Source organism: Zootoca vivipara, chromosome 5, assembly GCF_963506605.1.
Source record: "Zootoca vivipara chromosome 5, rZooViv1.1, whole genome shotgun sequence".
Taxonomy (NCBI): Eukaryota; Metazoa; Chordata; class Lepidosauria; order Squamata; family Lacertidae; genus Zootoca; species Zootoca vivipara.
The window spans coordinates 77484327-77503745 of NC_083280.1; the positions used below are offsets into that span (position 1 = coordinate 77484327).

The 19419-nt window shown below is 42.4% G+C and overlaps 1 protein-coding gene across 11 annotated transcripts in view; it reads left to right on the plus strand.

The window, feature by feature from the left end:
* The window catches only part of LDB3 (LIM domain binding 3), a 150473-nt gene that overhangs the window by 77057 nt on the left and 53997 nt on the right, over positions 1-19419 (plus strand). For all 11 annotated transcript variants that reach the window (XM_060274980.1, XM_060274979.1, XM_060274978.1 and 8 more), the window contains 5 exons: positions 8571-8593; positions 10600-10803; positions 11829-11843; positions 16575-16744; positions 18709-18745. In XM_060274980.1, the coding sequence (XP_060130963.1) occupies positions 8571-8593; positions 10600-10803; positions 11829-11843; positions 16575-16744; positions 18709-18745 (449 nt within the window). The remainder of the gene's footprint in view (positions 1-8570; positions 8594-10599; positions 10804-11828; positions 11844-16574; positions 16745-18708; positions 18746-19419) is intronic.

The following is a 19419-nucleotide window of genomic DNA, read 5'->3' on the forward strand; positions in this document are numbered from 1 at the left end:
TCTTCTGGCCACAAGAGAAGTTACAATAGGTTTGCCGTGAAAATACATGCTCATTTTCGTAACCCCTAAGGCCACACTGGGACAGCCAGAGAAACAGAGAAGAGATAGCTACATAGAGGGAACAAAGCTCAGTGGGAGAGCCCATGTTTCACATGCCAAAAGCATCAGGTTCAATTTTTGGCATCTCCACTTAAAAAGAGCAGGTGACAGATGGAGCAGGTGGCAGGCTATAGAGACCTGCTGCCAGACGGAGTAGACAGTATTTACCAGGTATAAACTTGTTGTTGGCGGCATCTGTCTGTCTCAAGAGACAATGGAGTTCACCTCCGGGGGGGTGGGAGTCAAACCACTGTGTTAGCAGCACCAAAGTGACCTCCCTAGGCCGCAAGCCTGAGCAGTGTACAGTGGTACCTCAGTTTACAAACTTAATCCATTCTGGAAGTCTGTTCTTAAACCGAAACCATTCTTAAACCGAGGCACACTTTCCCTAATGAGGCCTCCCGCCGCCAGTGCCTTTCCACCGTTCGGATTCCGTTTTTAGACAAAGGTAAAGTTTGCCAGGGATGCGGGTGGCACTGTGGGTTAAACCACAGAGCCTAGGGCTTGCCGATCAGCAGGTTGGCGGTTCGAATCCCCGCGATGGGGTGAGCTCCCGTTGCTCGGCCCCTGCTCCTGCCAACCTAGCAGTTCGACAGCACAGCGTTTCCGTGTGCTGCTCTGGTTCGCCAGAAGCGGCTTTGTCATGCTGGCCACATAACCTGGAAGCTGTACGCCGGCTCCCTCGGCCAATAACGCAAGATGAGCGCCGCAACCCCAGAGTCAGTCACAACTGGACCTAATGGTCAGGGGTCCCTTTATCTTTACCTTTTAAAGTTTGTAAACCGGGACACTACTTCCGGTTTTGTAGAGTTCGTAAACCTAATAGTTCATAAACAGGGCTGTTCTTAAACCAAGGTACCACTGTATATGGAGGTCCTGGGCTACCCAGATGACAGAACCCCCCTCTCAGCCTCACTGAGGTGCTCCAAAGGAAAGCAGAGCAATACCTTTGGCACCAGTTGGGCTGCAGGAGTTGCTGGAAGGAGCAAAATGCCATCCAACTGTCTTAGGGACTCCACTCCAGATTTGTGTAGGGTTTATTCCTTAGCCTTTTCTCCTCCTCCTGAAGATAGCCCACAAGGCAGTGAAGGTTTAGGATCAGAATTTTTCTTCTTGCCTAGTCATGCATCTCTAGTTTGTATTAACTGAAATGAAATAGTTAGCAAAGAATGTGTGCCCTTGACTGGACACATTTTTTAAAAAAGTTTATAACACACACTCCTTTTGATTTTGTGCAACACATACGAACCAACAGATTATGGTTACTAGTACTCAGAGATGCTCTAGCCATTTTCTGTGGTCCTAGGTAATAAGCATTGTAGGCGGAAAAGCCTTTAAATGTGGACCAGAGGGGACAATTGCCAGCACCAGTAGCAAAAAAAAAAAAAAAAAAACCAAAGCAAAACTATAGCTGGCAATCATCATTTCACACACGCCCATTAAGCCTGTTTGGAACATATTACATAACATCATTCCCAAATCGCTTGTGGGAGAGAGGAAAGGCAGAAGCAACAGGGAAGAGCTCTCTTTCCTGCCAGAAAATTGGCAGAGACCGCAAAAACAGAAAAGAAGGGGGAGCAATTTCTATACACCTGTGCTTTGTGAAAACAATGAGCACTTGCATACCGTTGAAAAAGTCATTGCGCTACAGTTTTGTGTGTTGTCATCGAATGTTCCCAGATCAAAGGTAATCAGTGGTGAAATTGGAGTGATGTGCAGCAGAATAGTTGCTTTGGATTCTAGGAGCCAGTTGTTTGATCCCTGTCTATCAGTACACTTTCTTTGAATTCAAGTTTTGGTCCTGCCAGGAGAATGTTGTCCTTGTGTTGGCTTTTTCAAACATCTCAGTCTTTTCTCTTTATTCTGCATTTTGACCAAATTAGCAGGAAATCAATAATGGAAAGGATATCTGACAGCAGCCTAATTTCTTCCTTTTTAGTCCGGGGGCAGGGGGCGGTGGATGAAGAATACTGAGAGTGGCAAGTGTAGAATTGTCAACATGAAGTGGGGATTCCTTGGCTGTACATGGCTATGTTCCACTTTTCCAAATGCAAAGTGTACAGAGAGATTGTCTATTAATAGAATCTTCTTTACAGCCTATTTTGCTAACCACATTGCACGACCTTTATTAGCATGAATATCTGCCTCTGTTGGCAGTGGCCCTTAATTTTGAGACTAATCATATGTGGCGTGATTGTAGAAATATTAGCCCTCCCATATCTACATAACAACATTGATATAGGTATGTTGTAGGTGTATTTAGATGCCACCCAAACATCCAAATTTATGTAAGAACCCCATATCCTTTCTGTAAGAACAAATGGGCAGTTGAACCATTTATGGTAACTAATATCAGATGAGAAGCTTTATTTTTATGCATCTTGAAATGAGAAACATGCTGCTTTGGGAAGAGATGTGGTTAATATTTTCGCTTGACTAATGCAAGGCTAAGAAGGTTGCATACATCTATTCTGCTGCAAATGTCTGATATGTAGGGTTGCCAACCAGACAGCTCATACTTGACGCATAATACTATGTGTTTCTGTCAAGCAATTGCTATTGGCTTCTGAAAAACCAGAAATCTCCAAATTTCACCAGAATCTGTCCTAAAACCACCTGGCTTCTCTCCTGATATGTAAGATTCTGTCCCTGACATGTTGGTTTCCAGAAGGAGAATATTATTTTTTAAAGTCAGAGGTTGGCAACCTTGCAGATATGTGTAGACTTTTTTCTTTTTGCATGTGTTCTATGATTGCTTTTCTTTCTTTCTTTCTTTCTTTCTTTCTTTCTTTCTTTCTTTCTTTCTTTCTTTCTTTCTTTCTTTCTTTCTTTCTTTCGCCTGCATGTTTGCTTCTACAGGATACTGTTCTGGAAGTCAATGGCAACCGAGCAAGCATCAATCCTCTAAGTAGCACATCGGCTGGGTCCATGAGTAGCATTTTAGCAAGCAATGGAGCATATTCAGGCTACCTCAGCAAACAAGAGATGAGCCTGTCACATAGTTCCTCCTTCTTAAAGACTACCAACATTAGATCTTCAGTGTCCTCTCAGTCTGTGGCATCTGACCTTTCACCAGCAAAAAGTGACCTAGGTTCCAAAACAAGCTCAGCAATCACAGATGGCAATAGCCCTAAACAACAGCTAAGCCCGGCAAGGCAATATAACAACCCCATTGGCCTTTACTCAGCAGAAACTCTAAGGGAAATGGCTGAGATGCATAAGTTAAGTCTCACACGAAGGGCTTCAGAAGGTGGACTTCTTAGAGGGTATGTAAATGTAATAAACTTGTTTTCTGATTATGCATTCTAGATAGTTTGGTGAACGGGCCAATTTCTATACGCAGCTCATTGGAAGCATTGTGGGCAGTGAGTGTGCATTTGTCTTGAATCCATCATTAAATCTAGAACTCGCCTTGCAGAGTCCACCTAAACCGACAGTGGCCAGCTAGGTGCCTTTGAGAAGCTCACAAGCAGGGTATGATGGTTACAGACACTCCTTTTTTGTCCTTAACATCTGGTGATGAGTGACATGCCTACTACTGAATACTAGCCAGCTTTTCTAAATGATTTCCTGAAAAATAGATCATCAAAGTCACTGTTCTTTAAATAACCACTGGACTTTTGAATTACAATGTTGTTTGGCTTGTGCTAGTGTCATACAACATAAAATGACTGTAGATGTTCTATAGGTCCTATAGTATCTAAAGTACTAAGAATTTAAATTTGCTCTCCCCCTTATCCATCAGAGTGAACAACTTCCAATGGTGTTAAATGGAGTTTGAGGAATAATTAGTAGGATCCTCTGACTTTTCCAAGTCTTGTGTCTCAAAACTCTTAGACTTTTGCTCATTCAGATGTGTTTTCAAATCAGAAAAGAGTGAGGAGGCTGTGGAAAACAGTTAGCAAAACCCAGTAGAAATTATTCAAGAAGCGCCAGCATTTTAGAGGGGGGGAATGAAGAGTAATCAATTATTTCCATCTGGACAGAGCATCAGTTCGTTAATACTTTAATAGCTATAAATATCTAAGATAATCCTCTTTATATCTGGATTTCCATTCAACAGCACTTTTAATCCTAGGTGACACACAATTAGCAATCAAATCACAGTGACCTCTTTAGAACTGCTCTGATATGAAATTGATGTCGCATCAGAAACTGGTCCATTTTCTTGCTGATTTAGTTAAACAAAAAGCTTTGACCCGAACTGGTTTTATTTCCTTAGTGTGAAAGGATTCACCATCAACCTTACCACGGATTTCCAAAAGCATTAAAGAGCAGGTTTTTGCGGTTGGAGGGAGCAAGCGCTCAGGCACAGACCAGGAAAGAGTGGGCGAGTGCCAAGAAAGCACAGAGGAAAATCAGGGTGGATGAACCCTAAGCTAGTATGTGTATAGAGAGACAAATAAAAGAAAGAGATTGACCCATATTGTGCTTCCTCTTTAACGATCTCCATGATGCCTGTTGACAGTGATAGTCCATGTCTGGCATGAATATGCTCCAAGACAACTCCCAAGTTATCAAATTTCATGTGTCCTCCTTTAATTCATCCCATAATACAGGCTTGCCTTTAGGAGGGAGCACTATTTCCATAGTTATAAAATTCCACCCATGTCACAGATTGACTCTGCCATTCTGCCATTCAACACAAGTGTTTCTGTGCCAGGTCTGTGCAGCTGTGAAAGTGTAGCATTCAATGGTCATTCCATTTGTAGGCCTCCTTGGATGAGATCAATGGGGATGTGATTAGAAAACCTTGTTTAGTGGTCAGTGATCAGTATATTAGGTTCTGTGGCAATATGAGCTCTCCAAAATCATTCTTGTCCTGTTTTGGACCTGGCAGTACTCATCTTTTGCATAAGTAAAAGTTGACTTACTTTCTATTATTTTAAACTACTGCAAATTAATTCACGAGCAGTCTATTGCTACACTGATGTCCATTATTTCCCCTCTCCCAACGGGGGTGGTGGTCCCAACAAAGAGAGTGTTTCAGGCCCTCTTGTCACATGGCAAATCTCAGTGGAAATTATATGGATGTCACAAAAGCTGACAATATACAAATGGAATGGAATGCGTGCACCAAACTGGCTAGAGGGGCAGGGGTAGAAAATGGATTTGCATGGAGGTCTCATTTTCAAACATAGAAGTTTGGGAACCAGTGCAAAGACCTCAAGTTCATGCACCTTTAAGAGTTGCATAGAAGGGAACATTCACCAGGTGTGGTGGTTCCTGACAAGTGTCTCTCATCTGTGCATCTGTTAAAGATACAGGAGCCCTCTCAAGGTCTGGGCAGCCATCTTTGCTTCACAGGATTCATGACCAATTTCATTAGGATATATTATATGTGGTCTTTCAGTTGTCCATTTTCATGACTGCTGGTATGTGAAGAGTTTGCGTCCTGCCTTTGATGTGCTTTGAAAGTCCAATCAGATACCGTGGAAGAGTTAGTTCCCCTCTTATTCAAGGGGTATATCACTAAAGGCTTATGCCATACTTTAAAATGTTGTTTTACGTGCATGGGCATAGCTTAGAGGATTAGTATAGCCAACAGCATCCACTTCAGAAAATGATACTATTACACCATGTTTCTCAGTAAGCAGATGCCCAGCTGTCCTGCACATTCCTAAAATGGATATAGAATCACTGATCTGCTTACTGACTACAACTTGTTCCTAATATATCTCAGTGAGTTTCTGTAACAGGCAGATATATTTGGATTAAAGCACAGTTTACTAAGCCAGTGGGAAAATATTCTTGAGTGAGAGAAACTGAAGGGCAGGAAACAAGACGGAGTGGGAAACTTTTAATTATCCTGATGTGAAAACCTGTATTGGCAACCAGTGTTTCCCCCCTTTCTTTTCTCCCTCCCCCATTAAAACTTGGACAGCGTGCAAGCAGTGGAGTAAACAGTAATCTATGTATTCATACTATACAACTTCGCCTTTCTTTTAAGAAATGTTCATTTCTGCCACCAGACCCCTGTTGTCCATTAAAGAGAAGTGTGCAAGACAATCACAGCAACCTGACCCCCGGAACCACAGGAAAATCCCTTCCCTCGTTAACTTTGTCAGCTACCAGAAGAATCGTGGATCGAGTCTTGCTAACAGCAACTTGAAGGGCTTGCTAAGAAGACTCCCTTCCCTGATAAATTAAAAACATAAACCTGAGTTTCTTCCTCAACCAGATCTGGGCCTTTTAACGGGGGGGGGGGGGGGATGTGACAAAAATAAATTTAGGAAGAGTGTTCCAGCCTGGTTCACTTCTCGGCACAGCAGGGACAGCCTTCCATTACACCAGGCATCCCCAAACTTCGGCCCTCCAGATGTTTTGGACTACAATTCCCATCTTCCCTGACCACTGGTCCTGTTAGCTAGGGATCATAGGAGTTGTAGGCCAAAACATCTGGAGGGCCGCAGTTTGGGGATGCCTGCATTACACCATGCCAAGATTAGCTCCCAAAGCGGCTTACAATTCAAATTCATGCAAGGTCTAACAGGGATCTGTGGGGTATATCTAGCAGAGTGCTTGATCCTTGAAAGTTGATGAGATGGTCAAGGTTCTAGGTTGTTCCTTGAGAATAAGTTTCAGATCGACTCAAGGTGCCAGTCCACAAGTGCTTCTCCTCCCAAATTTCACTTGAGGCTACATCATTATTATATGTGCACCTGCATTTTCTTTAAGTGTGCAGTTAAAATGTGGCAGGAGTAAGTGGAACAAAAACATGATTGCAAAAACACCTGTGCCTCATAAGTACATTTGTCAAAGAGCTGCAGCTCCCTACTGAGCGTAAGTGGAAAGACGCATTTGCTGCTACCGTATGTAATGTGTGAAATGGTCCTAAGAACTGAGCTGCAGAAAACCTTAATAAGACAATATTACTTGCATTCATTCCTGGAGCTAACCCAATGTTGGCCTACATCAGTGGATAGCAGGTGACATATTGATCCTATCAGCCACCAGAATCTCTTGAGTTGGTCACCAAGCTTCCAACTGTAGGTATTCATTGGATTATTTGGCACCATTACAATCTGGCTTCCAGCCTGGTTTTGCAACTGAAGCTGACTTGGTCACCTTAGTGGACCTATTCTATGAGATGCTCAGAGGGAGTGCTGTCCTGTTGAGTCTCCTGGACCTCCCAGCAAGTATACAATCAGGCATGCTATCCTTCTGAGCTGTTTGGTGGGGATAGGTTTGTGGAACACAGATCTTCAGTGATTCCATTCATTCGTGGAGAGGCTCTCCCAGAAAGTGATGCTGGGAGACTGCTGTTTCATCTCATAGCCTTTGACCTGTGGAGTATCCCAGAGTTTCATCTTGTTTTCCATACTTTCAACACCTATATGAAACTACTGGGATATCATCTGGAGATTTGAGCAGAGGGGTCGTCAATGTGTGCGTGGTGCACAATTCTTGCCATAATCTAATACCAGTGTGGCAATAAAAGTGATAGGTCAGTGTTCAGAAGTGGGTGGCTGAACAAGCTAAAGCTTAATCCAGACAAGACATTGGTTATGTTGGTTAGGAATTCTTGCAATTTGGGAGAGTTTGATACAGATGGAGTTGCACTGACCCTGAAGGAGAATATATATACACAGCTAGGAGGAGCTCTTGGATCCAACACTTTCCCTTGATTCCCTAGTTACCAGGAGTGCCTGGTGTCTTCTCACCACAGCAGAGTTTGCAAGTGAACTGCTATAATTTTTCCCATAGGTCCTATGAGGTCAATAGAAGCCATTCATTTATATAGGAGAAAGAAAGCAAGGTGCATTCTGGAATCCCTGTGGACAGGTTTTGCCCCCTCTCAACTGTGTTCCAGACCAAAACCCATTTACTTTAACCTGTGGAGCTCAGTGGGCATCACTGAGAACTGAATTGGCCTCTCGCTTCAGAGCTTTGCCATGATTTCCATGGTGTGGTGTGACAGAACCCTGGGAAGGAGGGTTTGTGTGCCTCTTTTTGGTGTTTGCTTTGGATGTTCTTGGTCAAGCAAGATGTCAATACACTAGCAGTGGAAAAGGTTGAGAAAGAATGGTGCTTGATCCCAGAGTGCTCAGCACTGTGGGGGTGAGAGGCATTCTCTCTTTGATGCATCTACGTAGTTCACATGGGTTGCTGTTGTTATCTAATAGTCACTTTCCAAAGCGACTTTCAAAAGTTTGCTTTCTTGCCCTTGCATGAGTGCCAGCAGTATGCCAAGCAATGTTACAGTAATAAAAACTTGGTGTTCATGTTCAGGCAAAATGTCACAGTACCTCCATAAATCCTGGTGGATAAACTGTAATCCTTACATTTTCCCTCTGTTAATCACATTGGGAGGTTTGGGACATAACAGCTGCTTTCTGTTCCTATTTGTAGAGGAATTTGCAAAAGCCTTATAAAGCCTGGTTAATACTTACTAGCCTCATGCTCTTTTTATTTTATTTTAAATCTGTTGGTCTGATTTCCTCTCCTTTTGTCTTTCTCTTCCCTCCCAGGTCATAGCGAACACTGTTGCCAAGTTAGTATTAAACAGTGTGCCAGTGTTACATGTTTGACTATGTCCCCACTTCCTGGGGTAGCATGAACCTGTTTATTCCTGCTGTGTGTGTGGGTGCTTGCAAGTGGAATGCACTTTACGAGAGCTCAGTGGTGTGGCAGGCATAAAATGGCACTACAGTAGTGTGTTCTACTGGTAGTTCTGTTCTAGGAATATTCCTCCTCCTTACGTATTATTATGGTGCCACTGCAAATGCATTACTTTGTCTGGAATGGCTTTATTTTGCATCCACTCAAAAGGTTTGCCACAAGACCTCTCTGTTCCTGTTGTGGCTCCCAGAGGATCTTCATGTACTGGCCACAAAGCCTGATAACTAGTACGGTATAGAGTAGGAGTGAGTGGATGGCAGTGGCGTTTTCTTTTCTGGGAGCATGGCATGGCTAGGCTGGAAGGCTTACTAGCTACAGATGCCTGTGGTGGCTGTTGAAACCAGTGTGTGGAGGCTTCTTGCCATGAAATACTTTGCTAAGAGGTTCAAACCATTTGAAGTTGAGTGTACATTTTTGTTTGTGACGCATGTTAGTGAATGTGTTCATGTCGTGGCAGGTTTCTGTTCCCTCGAAGTGTCTGTGCATGTACTGCGTTGTTTGAATCCTGCTATCTATGTTTTATAACTGTCCCTCCCTAGTTCATAAAAATACACTCCCCAAAGGCTCTGAGGAAGATAAACATCCCACAGGTCAGGCGCCATTTCTCCTGTCAAACTGCTGCCAGGACAGGAGCATCTACATCAGTCGAGTATTGTTCTGCTTCAGAGCTTTTAAAAAGATAGTCTTTCCCTTCTTGCAATCCAGCAGCTGCGTACTACAACTGGTTTTGTATGAATTATTTCTGCATGGCAGACTTTCAACAAAGGTGTCTTATAAAATATCATTTGAAAAAGGAAGAAAAATGGGTGATACCATGACCTAGCAAGAGTCTCATCAACAGCCTTCTAAGGCTGTAATCCTATATACATTTACCAGGAAGCAAACTCATGTTGATTCTATTTCTAAGTCAACATCAATAGGACTGGGCTTCAGGAACAATAACAAATTGGGAGATTTTCTGTCCCTAACTCACATTTCCTTTTTGGAGGACAGGAAAAAATGTTTTTTGGACATTCATGCCCCAGAAACAGTGGTGTGGGTTTTCTAGAAAATTCTTGAAAAAATTGCATATGGTCATATGCATCAGAAAGGAAATCTGATATCTGATGCCCCTAGAGTAGGAGTGAGTAACCTCAAGCCCAAGGACGGCTCTCCCTGCCCCTCTGGCTGACCTTTGGGCCTCTCCCCCAGGCTACGTCATAGAATGTGTCCATTTCAAAGACACATTCCAGCCGCCTTGAGTGCTTTTGTCAGGCTGAAATGTGTCCTTGGCCTGTGATAATCCCCCTGGCTTGCCAGAATGAAGGATGAAGGTGAGAGAGAGGGAGAGGGAGAGGGAGAGAGAGAGAGAGAGAGAGAGAGAGAGAGAGAGAGAGGCATGTTTATAAACCACTGACTTTTATATGGCCACTGTACAAGGGACATCCCCAGCAAGCATGGCCAATGGGCAGGGATCATGGGAGTTGCAACTCAGCCACATCTGGAGAGCCAAATATTCCCTACACTCGTATCACTGTACAGAGGCTTTTCCCAGCAGCTGTCACAGGGCCAGTGGGTGCCCTATCTGAGGGAAGAAGCACACTTTCTCAGAATTAAAACATCGTGCTTTTAATGATGGGATATTGTAGCATTGCTTCCACAAAAGCATAAGCTATCGACAGGTCATCCATTCTCTGGAATGGCTGCAAGTCCTGCCCTTTTTTGCCATGGTATTTCATGCCCGTTCTGTCCGATCAAAAGCTTTCTCTACTTTTGCATGATGTCCTTGAATGCTCCTCTGTGCACGCACCTCCTTCCCTCCCTTTCCACCATCGTTTCCTTGCCCCTTTTCTTCTTTCTTCCCTCACTTTCTGTAACTTCACTCTTCCCCCATCCCAGCACAGAGTACGTGGAGCGCTTCAACCCCAACGTCCTGAAGGATTCTGCTCTGTCTACACACAAACCCATTGAGGTGAAAGGGCCTGGTGGCAAGGCCACCATCATTCACGCCCAGTATAACACCCCAATAAGCATGTATTCTCAAGATGCTATCATGGATGCCATTGCAGGCCAGGCCCAGGCGCAAGGTGGTGAACTTGCTGGGTAAGAGAACTTCCTTTGTGTGCCCCGGTTCCTCCCTGCATGCTACACTGCCCTCTCTTTCATTTTGAGCATTCTGTTAAGTGCCGTGATGTGGAATAAAGTGCTGGAGAGAACAGGATTTGGGAAACTAAGGAAGCGTTGGTTTGACATGATAAATCTAGAATGTCTGTTTTATTTGTCCATCGTATTTGCATACCCCCCCTTTCCCCAAGGCTATAGAGTTTACCTTTTTTGTTCTTTCGTTTTGAAAGATAAAGAAATCTGATATTTTATGAGATACACCCAAAACAACAACCAATTACGAGGGCAGAGCTATGTGCAGGTCTGTCCCGAAATCCCTTTAAAGCAGTGTGATGGTGTTCTGAGACTAGAAGAAAACTTTTCTTCAAAAAGTGGAATAACAATGGTTTTAAAAATGACTAGGGTGGGAAAGCAAGGGGGGAAGAGTTCAGCTTCCTCCTTCCACCTCCTCTTGCTGCACTTCAGAACATCTCCCAAATATTGGGTGATGGGTGTTAAAAAGAAGAAGAAAGAAAGAAAAAGGTCAGATCAGGAGTGCTGTGTCAATATTACTGTCTCTCTCTCTCAGTACATTTTTAACAAATGAAATCATGGGTGCTTTTTCAAGACGTTTGATATTTGCCTGTGTTGATTAGGAGTTCAGTCTCAGCTGTGCAACTCCAGTATCCTGACTGAAGTTATATGTGTATGGACTTCTTATGATGCATATGTGTGCAGATTGCAAAATTTTGAATGCTTTGAAAGCTACAGAACAGCAACGTTGCTACCCTAGGTTTAACAACTTTAGCAAGCTTCTTCCAACTGCTGATGTGTTAATTTACTCCTTTGCACTCCTTGTATTGATAATGGTTTCTTCTCTTTCTTTCCCCCCTTTATACATTCCTTGTGGGTTTTCGTTAATTTCTCATACTAATGTTGCTCTGTTGTGTACATCCCAACTCTCCATTATGATGGACCCCAAACACTCAATACTCTTTGTTGGGTTTTGATCCTATGACTCACAGTGAATCTCCACTGGCGTAAGTAGATTTATATTTCCAACTCTATAGAACCAAAGAAGTGCAGAGTAGAAATTTATCTTCCTCTTAACTATGGTCCACTTCTTTCCAATTTTATAGATTTTAAAGACATTTAGTATGTATCGATTAAGATATACAAGGCAGACTCAAGAATGTTAAAAAATAATTTCACAGCGGAGAATTTACTGGCCTAGTTCTGATATTTTCCAAGTCCACAACTGCCTTTCAGTGGTAGGGGGTGCACCACATGAACTCCCAATCATGCTGATGCCCAATTTGAATCACCTCTACACTTTTATTGGGGAAAGCCTTATGTGATCAGGCACCTGCACAGTTTGGTGCTCCCATTTAGCACTCACATCATATGGGACACAATCTGTATGGGGAAGGTGAGCAGGGGTATTGCTAGGAATTCAAACAAATTTGCATGAAATCTGCATATGCTGGTTTATATGTATAGGAGCCCCTGGGCATATTAAAGTGGTGTGTGGCTAGAGTCTTACCCAGCTGCCCTGTTAGCAGAGTTTACAAAGTGTGGGGTTTTTTAAAGGGAAGAAAGGGACAGGGGATCTAGGGCCCAGCATAAAATGCTGGGAGCTCTAACCCCCTAGGCTACCCCTTGCAATGTTCATGGAGATATGGGAGTCTGGTGTCTCCTGTGAGAAATCAGGTAGGGTCTGAACTGAGCCAGTATTTTGCTGATGGCAGTTCTGTGGGATCTTAGAAACAGCTGATCACACAAAATTAAACAGTCAATTTAGTATTTCTTTTCTTACAGTAGAATGTTGCTCAAGAAGGAGCCATTGTTTAGGGTTGCAACAACGAGCTTATCCTCCTCGCACCTCCTTTCACATGGTTATGAGGAGGAATTCAAAATCTTTGGCTTCCATTTGTTTTACTAACTGCAGCTTGCCATGCCATCCAAACCCACTGGACCCTAACCACAGTTAATGGAAAGAAGTCAACTTCAAACTATGGTTTGTGAAGCTGACTTGTTCCTCTAACCATAGTTAAGATTGACCACAGTTTAGGGTTTTGAGAACACACTAAATTATGGTTAATCTAAAATGGAAGCTGAAGTTTCTGAGCGCTGAATGGCTGTGCTGGAGAAGGGGAAGCGTGTGAGCCCAGGCACATGCTAGGCTTGTTATTGTAACACCAAACCGCTAAATACAGCCACCATGTCCTCCAGAAAATTCCAGATAGGTCACGGTATAATAAAACCAAACATATGAAAATGGTAGACACACCTGCATTGTGGTTAAATCTCATTAAAGGGGTTTACCTATGAATTGTAAGGATTTTGGCTTTAGAGTGATTTACACATGCAGTAGAAGTTTGTGGTGCAGGTCTTTCTGGTACCACTTTAGGCTGCACATGGGAATTACATGTTACAATGTTCCTGGTAAAAACAAAACGAAAAGGACAGAGATTTCAGCTAGTCTGACCTTTACCATGCTAATTTCAGTCTGAAGTGGTACAGTCCTTAGAAAACTGTTCCACATGTGGATTCTACAACACTTGTCTACTGGTTTTCTGTGGGAAAGACCCTAATACATAAATTAAGAACTGTATAGTTACTGACTCCCCCCACCACCCAGAAAATAAGCAAAAAAGTAATCACACAGACTGAAAAGGCAGAAAGACAGATTCTGAGTTTGAGAAATAGATTTTGCTCCAGTGAAATCTGCATCAAGACTCTGAAAGGTGTCAAAAAGGGATATAATTGACTATTTCTTTATCATAATGTATATGCCTATTATAATATTTCCCCTGTTACCTCAAACACCAAGCCACTCTTTAAAAGCACACACTCCATACACACATATTGTGTCCTATGTTTTGGACACACGGTTTTCATATTTTTTATTTTATTATTTTTATCCAAAATATTTTTACACTGCCTTTCTGGGCAAAAAGCCCTCCCAAGGCAGCATGCGTAAATTCATAAAATTGGGGGACACGTTTTTACTAATGTAATATACATAAAGTTTCACAATTAATTTTTTTTCCTTATATACTTTTAGTATACAGTTCCATACTAGAGCTGGGCTCTGTTCACAATGTTTCTATGTGTTTTGGGGCTTTTGTTTTTGTTTTTAAACTAAGAGCTCTCTGAATGTGCTTCGTTCGGTGCTGCACAGCTCTTGTCGTTGCTCCTTTTCACTTTTTAAGCTTCCTAATTTTTCACTTGCAGAACATTAGTTTCTCCCAGTAGACGTTATACTGTGCTTTATATGTGAATGCATTTCAGTTTCACCCTTCTAAGTCCACAGACAGGCTTGCTTGGGCAAAGCTCTGTGCATGTCAGATGTGAAATTATGTTGACTATTCTCAAATTCACTAGAATAGGTATCAGCTAGGGTAGGTAGGTAGGTAATTTTATTTCAGCCATTGGCCCATATTAGAACAATATCAAACAATTCCATCAACTTCATATCAGCTACATGTTTTTTTTAATGGAGTAAGCCAGTTCTTTGCAGGTGTCTCATGGATTTAATACTCGGCACAGATTTTTGAAATGCATTTTATGACGTTTACATCAATCCTATCTTCCATCAAAACTCAAAAGTGGTCTACATGAGGTTCCAGAAAGTCCTGCCTGTATACAGGAGTTACTTATAACTTTGGTGCGGAGGAGGAAGATGGTTGCATCTACTGTATATTGTTCATGATGATGAGTTTGGGATTTTCTTCCCCTAACCTTCTGTTTAATTCATAATACATCAAGAACCAAGAGTTAGTGGCAAGATAGTTTTGCCTTTTCTTTTTTCATGCATATTCCAATGAATTCTCTTTCTATCAGTTTTATCATTCCGTTTCTGCCCCTGTTTAAAGAGATCATCACTGCAGAACTATACATAAATAAATGACCACTGAATAAGTGAAGTAGACTAGAAATGCCAAGGAAGTGAATCACATTTTAGGCTACACTCCTGTACACACTTACTTGAGAATAAGTCATGGTGAACTTAGCAACAGGCTCACTTCTGAGTTGGCATGCATTGGATTACATTGCAAATATCCTGAACAGTTTTCAGATATACTTTGAATGAAGCTGATAACAAGATACATATTACAGCTCCTTGGGTTTCTGTCATTGTGGTGTGTCGTGATTTCAGTTTTTAGCTGTCCAGTTTAATACAAATCGTAAAAGTTCAATGACACAATTCACCCGAGGAGCCAAATTCTGAAAACCTTTCTTGGGTTTCGTTCTGTCTTTGAACATTGGGGTCAGTAGCAACAAAGGAAAGTATTTTGTCATAAAACACAGAAGCAGAGTATTCACTATCACAAGGTGATGGCTGTTGGAGTTTGGCAGCTTCGAAAAGGGGATTAGATAAATTAATGGAGCAGAGGTCTATTGGCCATGCAAGCTAAATCAAGTCTTCAGTGTTCAGAGCCGGTGTGCTGCGTAATTGTTAGATAACTGGGAACAAATGCCATGGGGAAAACCACTGTATTCATGATCTGCTTGTGAGCTTCCAGGGGCATCTGTCTGGCTGTTGTTGAGAATCAAAATGGTAGGCCAGATGAACTTTGGTGTGATTCAGCAAGGCTTTAGCACATAGTCTACTACGTACATAGATTGTAAGCAGGAGCCTGGGATCAAATGGATTCCCATCCCAAGAGGTTTGCATTGGTGACATTTTTCATTGTGATGCCTGCAGGGTTTTTTTAAAAATGTATGACTATTTTTTATGATATAAATTGAAGTGTGTCCACCTCTGTTAATTGAAGCTATCCATCTGAAAGGAAAAACTAAAAATAAAAAATGTTCCTTGGTGACCCATTATATGCCCAACACAATGCTACTAGTGATAAGGGGAGTCAATTTAATTCCTTGATTGCATATGCACATAATTTTGTTACGTGAGCTGCCTCTGATCAGCATTGATATCCTTATAATATGAGCAAATATTCCTCAAATGGCACACACCAGTTGCCATCTTTCAATAATATTCAAAACATGGTGCTATGGTGTCGTTGAAGGCAGATATACCAGGATAAAAGTTTGAGCATTATTTATCTTATAGGCTTTTAAAAAAAAATGTTCACACAGATGTGGATAAAATAGTGGGATAAAGGCCAAGCAATGTATGATTTCAAGATGCCTACATATAGGATATAATAACAGTTTTACAGTAAAATGATAATGGAGGAAAGTGGAACCTAGAGAATGTAAATAGATCTGTTACTCTGAAAATCCATCATGGTGTAAGAAGAAGAAAAACCGCTCCCTGTAGTTCTTCGTAAAGGGTTTATCTGAACTGATTATCGGAGTATTTCGGACTATTGCAGGCCATTTGGATAAATGAGTTGAAATATTTTAGTCTGTTGGTAGATTTATTTGTTTTTTTATATATAGAGGGATGATTATGGGTTGGATACAGACAACTGTTGGCTGCGCTTAGCTCCCATTGTAACCAAAATGAAAAAGTTTATCATGACTAATCTCAGTACCACTGATTTCAATGGGACTTAGTCTGGCTCCATCCCACCACCACCAGAATCACAACCACCCTTTGGGCAACAAATGCAAGTCAGAATTATTCGTCTCCTTACATTTGCTGTCCAACATTTACATTTATCACAAGTGCATCATCTCAGTGTACTGTGGTTAAGTGGAAACCGGGGATCTGAAGAAGACAAGCAGCAGGAAGGGTGTTGGGGAGGGGAGGACAAAATCAGCATTGGCCATTTTACAGTGCACCTCTTTCTGCATTGCAGTAGCCTCCCTGTTAAAGATCCTCATGTAGACAGTGCCTCTCCAGTGTATCAGGCTGTGCTTAAAACTCAGAACAAGCCTGAAGATGAGCTTGATGATTGGAGTCGCCGTTCTTCCCACTTGCAGTCCAGGTCCTTCCGCATCCTGGCTCAGATGACAGGAACTGAGTACAGTAAGTCAGGCTGGGAAGCCCCAGTTCACGTCTTTGATGGAATTCTTTGTTTTCCCTCTGTATACCAACGGCCAGTGGTCATAAGGTAATATGAGAGGAGGAGATCTGTGCTTGAGCGGGGAAGCCATTTTAATTCCTTCTCAATGCCACTGGCATCACATTGCAGCATCACAATGTTGTGCCAGAGGCATCATGGGGGGAAGTAAGATGGCGGCGGCGGCGGCAACAGTTACCTAGCCCAACACTCCTCTCAACCCTGGTTCCTAAAAACATTTTTAAGGGTGCGGGGGGGGGGACTAAAGAGGTGCTAGTGTCAGCCAGGGTGGGCTTTCCAATGTGCTTGGGTCCTTGACATTTGCCTGAGGGTGCCATGTTCAGGTGCCAGGCCTGATTTCATGAATGGATGGCAACTGAAGGAGGGCCTGAGATGGCACTGAAGGATTGCAGGAGGATGGATACAGAGAGATACCATCACTAAGGTATGTCGATTCCATGCCATATACAACTTCTTATGTGCCTTGAATTGGGCATGGAAGCAGAACTGCAGCCAGTGTGGCTGGAAAATAAAACAAAGGCTGAGCCTGTTTCTATCTCCTGGCATTTCATAAGAGTTGGACTATAGCATGTTACACCAGCCATAGGCAACCTTGGCTTTCCAGATGTTTTGGAACTACAACTCCCATGATTCCTGACCACTGGCCCTGTTAGCTAGGGATCATGGGAGTTGTAGTTCCAAAACACCTGGAGAGCCAAGGTTGCCTATGCCTGTGTTACGCCATGCTAAAGTAATCTTCAAGGGCAGTCCCACATAAAATGTTTCACAGTAGCCAAGCCTAGGCAGTACTTAAGTGTGTATCAACATACCAGGGTCTTTACCAAGAGGGGACACAGTCTGTACAGAAGACATAACTGTCATAATGCTGTTGCAGAAGCATAGCAACCTACATACGGTATCAGAAAGTGTCCAGGATAATACCAAGACCATGAGCCTGTGTTGATGGCATAACAACCATCCGATTGATTGTCAGCATGTTTAATTCCCCCAGGGCACAAATAATTCACATTGGCAATCTGCTGAGGAAGGGAAGATTGTCCAAAATTGGGTGGAGGTCTGCCCAGTTGGTCAACAAACATCCCCCTGGCCCTCTGGAGAAAGGTTTCAATAGTGCAGGTGGCTGCAGCCCAGAGAATAGGACTGGAAATCTTATTTCCATGACCTTGTTTAAGTTAACTTACCTTAGCATCCCAGGTATTGAGCTGGATGTCATCAATATATTGATGACAACCAACTCCAAAGGTCCAGATAATCTCTCAGCCAGCTTTGAGTTAAAGATCTCTAGAGCCTAAGGAGTGCCCCATGCCAATTGCCATGTTGCCTAGCAAGCCTCTCCAGTGGTTACCCTCTGTGTCTGATTGGACAGATGAAAATAAAATCACTGGTAAGGAAGCCCTGACCCAGTGACCTGATGTTCCAATTGTCCGTGAGAACTGTATGATGCCAGGCAGTAGCCTTAGATAGGAACAAGGTCAGCAGAAAAGTTTATACCCTGTTGGTATCTGGGTGCGAATCACCCAGCAGGGCTATCAGTTTTGCATCTGTTCCAAAAGCAAACAGTGTGAATTGAAGTCACACATAAATAGAAAATCCTAAATGGTGTTCTAGTTGAAGACAGATTTTTTTGAAAAGCAGGAAGAATAAACTAACACTTTAACCAGGTTTCAGAAAGGAAGAGAAATTCGAAGTAGTCCCCCCCCCTCCCTATTTTAATTCAGAGCACTGAATAGAAATTCACACCTGCCAGCATTAGAACAGCGAATCACAGGTCTCCCATGCAAAGTGTTATTTGGCCCCTAGAGAACCTGAATTACCTATTCCTGCTCCCTTTGTTACTTAGGTTGTAATCTCCCCCTACTTGTCTTGTTTGTTTGTTTCCTCTCTAATGGAGTCAATTTTTCATCTGCAGTGCAAGATCCAGATGAAGATGCCCTGAGGAGATCAAGGTAGGCAACTAGCAGCAAGTACTATGGCCTTCTCTTTACTGATAACAAATATTTAGTGCTCTAAACTGGCATTAATTTGATCACTATGAAAATTTAGTTCTTAAGAAGCCTACTACATTTACTCAAACCACTAAAATGAAAGTGCTGTTGGCTTAACAAAGAGTCTCTAGGTGGAATAGATGGGAAAGTGGCATAATTTCAGTGGGCGTGCCCAGTCTTTGCACAAGGAATTCCCATTTGTTTGTGATGGGATTATTTTGTGTGACAGCCCCCATGAGCCAGTGTGCAAGTGACTGCCCTAAATTGTGTTAAGTGGATGGAAATGTAATAAGATGGTGTGGCTAGTCTTGAAATTTTAATGAGCAATTTATTTGGATGATCTTGTGATCGACACTTGTTTCAATGGAGATGCACAGATGATAACGGTAAAGGAGTTGTTCCCAACGATATGAATAAAACACCTAAAGTTTATTTTAATGGAAACTAAAGCGGGGGAAAGCAAAAACGCAACTCAACCAAGATTATCTGGTTTGTTTCTTCTCATAATAATGCAGTATGAGCATACAGGACTGCTTTTGCTACTAGAGTAAAGTGTTTGTCTATTTTTACATATTCTGTCACACAGAAGCTCAAATATTAATCCATTACTTGTGCTTGTCTAGCTTGAATAGGCT